At 35.3% G+C, this 11,159-nt stretch overlaps 1 protein-coding gene across 1 annotated transcript in view; it reads right to left on the bottom strand.

Moving 5' to 3' along the window:
- Nucleotides 1-11,159, bottom strand: part of LRRC63 (leucine rich repeat containing 63) — a 78,151-nt gene that overhangs the window by 11,105 nt on the left and 55,887 nt on the right. The window contains exon 8 of the mRNA XM_025047948.1: nucleotides 4,422-4,661. Within this exon, the coding sequence (XP_024903716.1) occupies nucleotides 4,422-4,661 (240 nt within the window). The remainder of the gene's footprint in view (nucleotides 1-4,421; nucleotides 4,662-11,159) is intronic.

Here is an 11,159-nt window from a genome sequence, read left to right as displayed (position 1 = left end):
CGCCACTAATGTCATCACTGTCACTTATGTAATAGCCTCCTAACTTGTTTCTTCACATAGATTCTTACCTCCCTGAAATCGCATCTCAAAGTGAGCTGTGAGAATGAACTGTTAAAAATGTAAAACCGAAAAATCCATAGCATTCCTATACTCTAATAATGAAGTGTCAGAAAAAGTAGAAAAAATAATTCCTCTTGCAATTGCAACAAAAATAATAAAATGCCTAAAAATAAATTTAATGAAACACGTGAAGGACCTATATAATGAAAACTGTAAGACCCTATTGAAAGAATTCAAAGAAGATACAAAGAAATGGAAAGATATTCCATGTTCTTGGATCAGAAGAATCAATGTAGTTAAAATGACCATATCACCTAAAGCATTATACAGATTTAATGCAATTTCCATCAAAATTCCATTGGCCTTTTTTAAAGAAATAGAACAAAAAATTATCAGATTTGTATGGAAGCACAAAAGACTCCAAATTGCCAAAGCCATCTTGAGAAAAAAGAATGAGGCTGGAGGCATCACCCTGCCCAAGTTCAAATTATACTATAAAACAACAGTAATCAAAACAGCATGGTATTGGCAGAAAGATAGACACACAGACCAGTGGAACAGAATTGAGAGTCCGGAAGTAAACCCATATTTATATGGACAAATAATTTTTGACAAAAACACCAAAAATATAGAAAAAAAAAAAGAAAGCCTCTTCAATAAGTGATTCTGGGAAAACTGGAAAGCCATCTGCAAAAGAATAAAACTAGACTGCTGTCTATCACCATGCAATTAACTCAAACACACCAAAATTAACTCAAAATGGATTAAGGACCTGAATATAAGAACTGAAACAATAAAATGCATAGAAGAAAACATAGGAACTAAACTCAAGGACCTTGGGCTTAAAGAGGATTTATGAATTTGACCTCAAAAGCAAGGGAAATAAGAACAAAAATTAATGAATGAGACTACATCAAACTAAAAATCTTCTGCTCAGCAAAAGAAGTCAACAAGGTAAAGAGACAACCATCTGAATGAGAAAATATATTTGCAAGCAACACTTCCGATAAGGGTCTAATATCCAAAATATACAAAGAATTCATACGACTCAATAACAACAACAACAACAACAAATCACAAATGATCCAATCAAGAAATGGACAGAGGACCTGAACAGACACTTCTCCCTAGAGGACATATAAATGGTTAACAAACATATGAAAAGATGCTCAACATTGATAGCTATTAGGGAAATGAAAATCAAAACCACAATGAGATACCACCTCATACCTGTTAGAATGGCTATAATCAACAGGACAATAATAACAAATGTTGGAGAGGATGTGGAGAAATAGGAATCCTCATATGCTGCTGGTGGGACTGCAAATTGGTACAGCTACTATGGAAAGCAGTATGAAGGTCCCTCTAAAAACTAAGAATTGATCTACCACATGATCAGCAATTCCTCTACTAGATATTTACCCCAAAAACTTGAATACTCATATCCGAAAAGATATTTGCACACCGATGTTCATAGCAGCATTATTCACTGTGGTCAGGACATGGAAGCAACTGAAATGTTCTACGATAGATGATGATTGGCTAAAGCGGCTGTGGTACATATATTCAATGGAATATTTCTCAGCCATAAGAAGAGATGAAATACTACCATTTGCAACAACATGGATGGACCTCGAGAAAATCATGCTAAGTGAAATAAGCCAGACAGAAAAAGTTGAAAATCACCTGATATCACTTATATGTGGGATATAAACCTATAAGCAAGAAACGAACAGGACAAACAAACAGATTCATGGATACACACAATAGACTAGTGGTTACCCGAGGGTAGGGTTAAAGGGTAAGGGGGGAGGTAGATGGAGTAAAAGGGGTCAAATACGTGGAGACAGAAATCTAACTATAGGCAGTGAACATACAATGGAACATATATATGCCTTACCATTAAAATGTACAGCCGAAACTTACTGAATTTCATTAAGCAATGTCATCATAATAAATTAAAAATAAATAAATAAGCAAAGACATTTTGGAAAAAAAAAGGTATAACTAACACTCTTAGCTTGGGTTGTGACCTCTAGTTCCCAGACACGACTATTTTTTACATAAATGGAATCTCTCTTTGTGTATTCTCTCGTCTGTATATGTCTGTGTGTACAACTTGCTTTTCTAACAAAATATCTTGAACAGCTTTCTATGTTAACACATTTTGTTTTACTTAATGGCATCACGTTCCATAAAATGTGTAGACCATAAATTATTTACCGTTTTTTTATTGATGCCCATTTAGGCTGTAAATATCATTCCTGTGCTTGTGTTTCTGTAAGACAGAATTCTATAATTTTAATTTCTATTTTAAGGGATAATTATGATATTATTAAATTTCCTTCCTAAAAGCTTTCATTAATTTATAGCACCACCAATGCTACATTATAATCCTTTTTTGAATATCCAAAGCCAACACTTAATAAATTTTTTACTATTTATATTATAGTTCCTTGATTACTGGTGTGACTTAACATTCTTCATGTTTGTCAACCATGAAATGCGTACTCTTATCACTTAAGCACTTTTCTGAGTTGTGTCTTTTCTTATTAATCTGTGGGAGATATACATGTATATTTCAACAGTTACAAGAATGACAATATCTTCTTTCATTTAATGGCTTGTCTCTTAATTTCATTGTTGGTGTCATATTATGTGGAAAAATTATACTTTTGTCAAATTTATGAAACTTTGCTTTACTATTTCTTGGTTTTTGTTTATGGTATCATTCCCTACTGTGAAGTCATACGATAGCCTCTTATACTTCCTTGTAACGGCTTTAAAGTTTTGCTTTTCATATTTATATTATTAATCTAATGCGAAATTTTGTATATAGATTAATATATTATTAATCTAATGTGAAATGCTTTTGTATATGACATATACATAGGAAGAAAGTCGTCTTCAGTGATCTTCAGTTTTACCACAAGATATTTTACTTAACTTGTGTAGAGCTTTCAGTGTCTGTGAAATTATGTCTTTTCTTCTGAGAGTTTACAGTCATTATTTCCTTGAACAATGATTCCCAGCATTCTCTCTATTCTCATTTTCTGGGATTCTAAGTGTATATCTCCTTTACCTCTTGTCTGCATATACACAATAATTTCTTCAGATCTCTCTTCATGTGTGTTTAACCAAATACTAATTTCAACTATTACCCATTTTAGTTTCTAGAATTTCACTTCATTTAAAATATTTTTTTCATATTTGACTGGTCATATTTGATGGTCTTTAGTACTTAAGCATTTAAAAATTGTTTTATTTCTTTAAACACAAAGACCTAAAGCTATTTCATATTCTGAAACACTTCTAATATGTTAGATCCTTGGAGATATGTGTTTGTTAATTGTTTTTGCTGACTTTTACTCTTGGTGGCTTATTTCTTCATGTATTTAGAAATTTAAATTGTGAAATAATATTTATTTGAACTCAATTTTTTGAAATTTTCAAACTCTAAATTGAGGATATTTCTCTCAAAAGCATTTGTGGTGAATTCAAATCTCTAGGTCTCATACCTGTTTACCATTCATTAGATAGGTTTTAATTATTTTTAACATTTTTGTCTTTGGAAATTTTTCTTACTTTCTCATGTGCATTGATATCTCATTGCATTAAAATTAGAAAATTTATGGCCTGGTTACTTTTTTATTGGTAGATTTTAATCACTTTTTTCAATTTCTTCAATGATTACTAGTCTGTTAAGGTTTTCTTCCTTTTATTGAGTCAATATTGGTAATTTATATATTTCTAGGAAACCATTTTACTTAAGCATACAACAAATATTTGTTAAATCAGTAATACAGGCACTGATGATTGGTACTGCAGTAAAACTAGTTTTACACCATTTGAAGGAAATAAGTGATAAGCCTGAGAGAACTGAAAGTGTATGGGGTTTAAAATCCTTGTTCTGAGATTAGGCACTGATTCTCACACTGGCCATTGATCCCTGGGGAAGAGAAGTTGCTCCTTATATGTCTGCTCTATTCCTAAAGAACCTTTTTCTTAGAATTACACACTCTTATGTCATTAGCAATTCATAGAAAATAATTATACTACAACTATATAGATGTTGCCAGCCAAACCTCAACAATCTGTATCTCACATTAGATTTAAGTAATAATTTGAAAATATTAGAAGATGGGTTGAATTCAGACTATATTCTTATGCTTGAAAAGTCAGAAGGAGCAATTTGAAGAATTGTGTGTATATTTGTATGTGTGTCGTATGTTGTGTGTTGTGTGTTATTGTTGTGGTGGTGGTGGTGTGTGTATGTTAACAGTAAAACTGTTACCTGAGCCTGTAATAAAGAACATTTTATAAAGTGCATTTTGGTTAAAAGGACTTCAGAATTTGCTCACCAGTTTAGTAATGTTTGAATTTTTACGGGGATCACATCATAATATTTATGTAGATTATTTTTTAAAAAGAACAAAGAAGTAAGATGAGTAAGACGCTGTGGACTATTTAAAGAATTCTCTTTCCAAAGACTAGGATGAGTAAAGTTGTTCTCAAATAGAATTTTTTTCAGGTTAAGCTTCAAAATTCCAGGTGGAAAAGTAGTCAGGTCATTCCCGTCAACAATCAATTTTTTAAGTGATCTGCAAATAAAGAAAACCATACTTTAAAAGATATTCATGCAATTTATAATACTGAAGTAATATTCTATCCCAATGTTTCTGAAAATTGGTATAAAATTTAGTAACCATAAAATACAAGTTCTTAAGTATTTCCTTAGAATCAAAAGAATTAACTTAAAAACCAACCGAACCAATATATTATGCAAAAAAATGCATTTGTGTAAATGGTAGAGTTAAGCATGTATTTTGGGTCTTTGCAACATGTCATTACTATAGAAAAAGAAATAATAATCACAAACATAGCAAGACATATGAATGTTATACTACATTAAATATAGTAAATGATACAAAGAATTTAATTTCATAGAGAAATTGAACATCAATACATATTTAATCAAAACAGTGAAATTAACACTATCAAAATGTATTATGTGCTACGATATACTTTGACTTTTCATCACCTGAGTCCCCTTGGTTTTATTGCGTCAATTGCTTCTAATAATTCTTTTTCCTTTTTTCAAAGAGAACCAACATTACTCATTTTCTCATTTTTTTACTACTTCTCTTGATAAAGTTTTTTACATTCACGTATCTCCTTAGTAACTAGTGCTGGAAGCAATCAGAAAAGCATCTGTTCATGAGGGAAATATAAAAATCAAATCAGAGGATTTCTGGTCCAGATGGCAGAGTAGGTAAATTCTGTGCTTGCCTCCTCTCAGGACCACCTCAAAATTACATGAAAATGTACATAACACCCATCATTGAGAATCACTTGAAGTCCAGCTGAACAGAAGTTCCACAACTAAGGACATAGAAAAGAAGCTACCTAGAGACTGGTAGGATGGGCAAAGACATGGATGAGGCTGGTCCCAAATCAACGTGTGGTGATTAAAAATCAGGAGAAATATCTTAGCTGTGGAAGTCCCCCCTGAGGAGTGAGGAGTCTCAGCCCTACACCAGGTCCCCAACCATGGTTCTTGTGCCAAAATAGAACCCCCACAAATTTGGGCTGTAAAAACCAGCAGAGATTCTGGCTAAGTGAGACGGAGAGTTGCTGGAGACCCAGGTACTCCTCTTCAAGGACCCATGTACAGATTTACTCTCTGAGGGATTTACAACCTCTGAGCTCTAGTGCTGAGGCAGAAGCTTGGGGTGGTGGTGCCAAGGGACATATGAAAAAGAAATTGTCTGACTTCAGGGCAAGGGCTGGAGGGATGAGTTTCTCCTAGCAAAAGTGCTAATAGAATCCACCATTTCTTTGCTGAGACCTCCCCTTCCCAGTGTGCACACGTAGGTGGCTGCCATATCTGCGTCTCCATCAACCTGGCTAACACAGTTCACCCTGCTGTACTTCCTTAAGACCCTGCTTCACCCAACTTGCAGGCCCATCCAAGCCACTTCCAGTGGCTTTCTATATAAATTACCTGCCTTGGTTCATGCTGCAAATATTCCTAAAATCTTCCAAAGGATCACAAAACCCAAACAAGCAACATCTAGTCTCAGCATGCCTCTTGCTGAGGAGTCCCAAACCTGGCACTAGTGGCACCCAGCCTTGGTTCATGGTTTGGCCTCTAGAGATATCTCCAAGCCTAGTGCAGGTGATGGCCATCTACGGATTGCTTGGTGGCTCATGCAGGTAGACCCAGACAGGGCACAAGGTGCAGCTGATTTTAGACTGCTATGGGGCCCTTCCCAGGAGGACTCAGAGCTGGTCTGTCCAGTGGCAAGGTTTGGACCAAGCCGGAGCACCACTCAGGGCCACATCAAAAGATGACACACACAAAGGGCAGACTGGGCAGGCACCAGAGCTCTGCTAATGTGAATTCTGATCTATAGAGTCAGCCCCAGCACAACAACTCCTCCACTGTAGTCACTGGCCAGTCCTTACAACAAATCAGCCCATGGGTTCATCCCTTCCATTTACATGCAAAAAGCAACCAAGGTTCAACTACAATAGGAAGGTACACACAATCTACACAAGGGACATACCTAGAGCACCTGGTTCAGGTGACCAAGGAGATACACCACTGGGCCCCATAGGACATCTACTACATAAGGCCACTCTACTAAGATTGGGAGACATAAAAATTCTACCTAATATATAGGAATAAACACAGGGAGGCATCCAAAATGGAGAGAGAAAGAAACATGTTCCAAATGAAAGATCAGAGCAAAGCTTCAGAAAAAGAACTAAACAAAATGGAGATAAGCAATCTACCAAATGTAGAGTTCGAAACACTGGTTATATGAATGCTCAGTGAACTTAAGGGTAGAGTGGATGAACTCAGTGATAATATTAACAAAGAGATTAAAAAAAAAAACAAAAAAGAATCAGTCAGAAATGAAGAATACAATAACTGAAGAATACTTTGGAGAGAATCAACAGCAGATTAGATGAAGCAGAAGACTGAATCAGTGATTTGGAAGATAACATAGCAGAAAACACCCAATCAGAATAGCAATAAGAAAAAGAAATTAAAAAATGAAGATAGTTTAAGGGGCCTCTGGGATAACACCTAGCACACTAACATTAGCATCACAGGAGTAACAGAAAGAGAAGAGCGAGAGCAAGAAATTGAAACCTATTTCAAGAAATTATGATGAAAAAATTCCCTAACCTGGAGAAAGAAATAGATATAGAAGCGCAGGAAGCACAGGGAGTCAAGTCCCAACCAAGATGAACTCAAAGAAGCCCACACGAAGACATATCATTAAAATGCTGAGGTTAAAGACAAAGAGAGAATCAAGAGCAGTAAGAGAAAAGCAGTTAGTTAACTACAAGGGAGCTCTCATAAGACCGTCTTCTGATTTCTCAACAGAAACTTTGCAGGCAAGGAGAGATTGGCAGGAAATATTCAAAGTGATAAAAAGCAAGGAACTACAACCAAGATTACTCTACCTAGCAAGGCTATCATTTAGAATTGAAAGACAGATGAAGAGCTTCCAAGATAAGAAAAAGATAAAAGAGTTCATTACCATGAGGAGGAGAAGGAGGAGGAGAAAGAGGAGGAGAAGGAAGAAGAGGGTATACGATAAAAAATGTGAATAATATAGTGGCAATAACTACATATCTATCAACAATTAATTTAAATACAAATGGATTAAATGCCCTAATCAAAAGACTTAGTGTGGCTGAAGAGATAAGAAAACAAGAAACACAGACTGAAAGTAAAGGGATGGAAAAAGATATTTCATGAAAATGGAAACAAACAAACAAACAAAAAAGCTGGGGTAGCAATATTTGTAACAGACAAAATAGACTTTAAAACAAAGGATATAACAGGAGACAAAGAAGGACACAGTAATCCTATTTTTGAGTATTTATCCAAAGAAACCAAAAACACTACTTTGAAGGGACGTGTGAATCTGTATGTTTACTGAAGCATTATTTACAATTGCCAAGCTACGAAGACAACTTGAGTGTCTATCAATGGATGAATGGATAAAGGAGAGGTGGTACATATATACAATGGAATATTACTCAGCTATACAAAGAATGAAATCTTGCCATCTGCAACAACATAGATGGACCGAGAAGGTATTGTGCTGAGTGGAGTAAGTTAAGACAGACAAAAATGAATATCATAGAATTTCACTTACATGTGAAATCTAAAGAACAAACAAATAAACAAAAACAGAAATAAAGTCATAGATACTGAGAACATTTTGATGGTTGCCAGATGGAAAGGGGTTGAGGGGATGAAAAAGGGGAAGATATTAAAAAGTACAAATTGATAGTTACAAAATAGTCACAGGGATGTAAAGTATAGCATAAGAAATATAGTCAATAATATTGTAATAATTATGTATGGTGTTAGATGGGCACTAGATTTATTGGATTGATCACTTTGTAAATTATATAAATGTCTAATTACCATGTTGTACACCTGAAATTAATATAATATTGTATGCCAACTGTAATTGACATCTGAATAATCATTTAAAAAACAAATGAAAAGCTGATCCAACTTTCCAATGTATTAGGGGTAATGACATTAATATAACCACTGTCAATACAATATACATATGATGTATTATTGAATTATATGCTTGAAATCTATATAATTTTATTAACCAATGTTATCCCAATAAATTTAATTTAAAACATTTTAAAAAGTATAATCAATTGTCTATAAGTCAGACTTTATGAAATAAGCAACTGGGAGCCTATCGATGTTCATGTGCATTCTAGTTTTACATCTCTTATCCACACAATTTAAGGTCTTTAATTATGATGCCTGCTGACAATACTAAAACGTGGTCAAAGAAGGTATTCAAAACAATGAGGCTAAGAAAATGGTACCTTAGCTAGCTTTATCTCTCAACCAGTCTGACTACTGTACTTTTCATATTCTGGAAATGACGAGCCAGACCCCAGGCTCTGCTTCAGCCCTGAAGGAGAAAGCTAGCATGCTCACTTTTTTCCTCTACAGCAAACACAATCTAGGGGCCAGAAACAGAGAGCCCTATGGACAATCAGAATGTGTAGTGCACTCTAGTGAAATGCTACCAAGAGTCCACAGAACACCCATGGATGAAGCTGCCCTGCTTGAGTTGGTTTACTTAGATGTCCCACCAGTTTGGGTACACCCTTCTTCTCAGTGAGTTCTGAGGGAGCTCAGTAGGCTAAGTAGTCTTTAAATGTGGAAGAGCTCCATGTTGAAAAAACCTTTGCATTTGAACATTCTGGGTAGCAGAGAAACCTCCTCCTGCTACACCACTGATACTCTCAGCCCTCTGAATTGTACTCTGAAGTTACTACTGGACCTGAGTGAAACAGCATCCAGAAGAAGAAAACAAAACAAACAAAATACACACAACAGTGTTCTTAGGGCAAGCCCTTCTTCACTTCTCATCTGTCTGTAAAGACAGATGAGAAGTTGGGACAGAGGAGCAGGAGAAACAAAATTCAGGCGCACGCACACACACGTACTTTCTTGAACCAAAATACATGATTTGTAAAACTGAAAAATTAAGTGGATGAACTGAAGTAGAACATGGTCTTCATTGAGATCTGAGTTAGAGGCAATGACAAAGTAGATAAAATAGCTCAAATAGAGCAAAAATATTTTTTAACTCATAAGGAAATAAATATGGGTGTCATAGAAGATAGATGAAGTGGATGTAACATGTAAATAATAGGTGTTTCAAGAAGAGAAAATAAAACACATGAAGAGAGGCCATAATTAAATATATTTTCTTAACTCGAAAAAAATTTGAGCTGGCTGATTAAAAGGGTCCACTGAATTCCAAAAAAAAAAAAAAAAAAAGCAGATGTGAAATCATGATTTATAAAAAATGTGTATTTGGCCACTCATATGACCAAAGTATATTTCTCATATACTTTTCATCTACAGTTTCTGGCTCACAGCTCCCAAACCCTTGAATTTCCCAAGTGATAAGAGCAATAGGAGCATCTTTTGTTAAATTTAGTCTCTTCTTCAGTTCCTGAAATTGCTTCAGAGACATGAAGTTAAAATGGGTGTCTTGTTATTCATAACAAACTCCTTTCTACCACATTGGGTTTTATGTTTATGGGGTGACTTTTGGAAAGCACCTAAAGATGAGGGCCAGTTGCCAGAAGAACAAACCATGCCTAGTAGAATGGAACTTTCAGTTCCACCTCATGATATTTGGGCAGAGGAAAGGGGTTAGAGGTTGAATCAATTATGCCTGTGTAATAGAGCCTCCATAGAAACCTTAGAGGAGGGTGTTCAGAGAGTTACAAGGTTGGGGAACCAGAACACTTCAATGTGCCATTGTGCTGAGCTCCAAACTCCATGAGGACAGATGCTCCTTTGTTCAGGACCTTACCCTATGTATCTCTTCATATGGCTACTGATTTGTATCCTTTAATATACATTCTTTGTAATAAATTGGTAATATAGTGAGTAAATAGGTTTTCTGAGTTCTGTGAGTCACTATAGCAAATTAATTGAACCCAAGGAGCGAGGCTGTGGAAACATCTAATTTATAGCCAGTCATTTAAAAGTACAAGTAATAATCTGGTCTTGCTATTGGCATCTGAAGTAGGGGGCAGTCATGTGAGACTGAGCCTTTAACCTATGAGATCAAGATACCATCTCCAGGTAGATAGTGTTTGAATTTAGTTGAATTATAGGACATCCAGCTGGTTCCCAAGAATTGCTTGTTGGTGTGCTCCCTCTAACAGAGTGGAATTGGGTGCAGAACCCTTTCAAACAAGTCTGAAAAAAAAAGACATGCTATTAAGCATAATCTGATAAAATTCCTGAAGATCAGGATGATGAAAAATTATAGTCTTTCCAGATAAAAATAAGAACCACTTAAAAAGAAAAAGAAATCAAATTGATCAGATACCTTATCTGCAACTCTGGGAGCTAGAGGAGGACATGAGGATGTAGACTGCTTGTGAAAAGGCTGCAATGTGAGCTCGCCCACCCATGAGACATTGTTTATCTGTTAGGATTAAAGATTCAAAGAAAAGAGTTACCCGCATCCTTCAGCTGTGGAAAATAAATAAACAAAAACTCTAAACAG

The sequence above is a fragment of the Pteropus alecto genome, unplaced genomic scaffold (genome assembly GCF_000325575.1).
Source record: "Pteropus alecto unplaced genomic scaffold, ASM32557v1 scaffold245, whole genome shotgun sequence".
Classification (NCBI taxonomy): domain Eukaryota; kingdom Metazoa; phylum Chordata; class Mammalia; order Chiroptera; family Pteropodidae; genus Pteropus; species Pteropus alecto.
The sequence above is the reverse complement of the archived record's forward strand: the minus strand, read 5'-3'. Positions and strand labels throughout refer to the sequence as shown.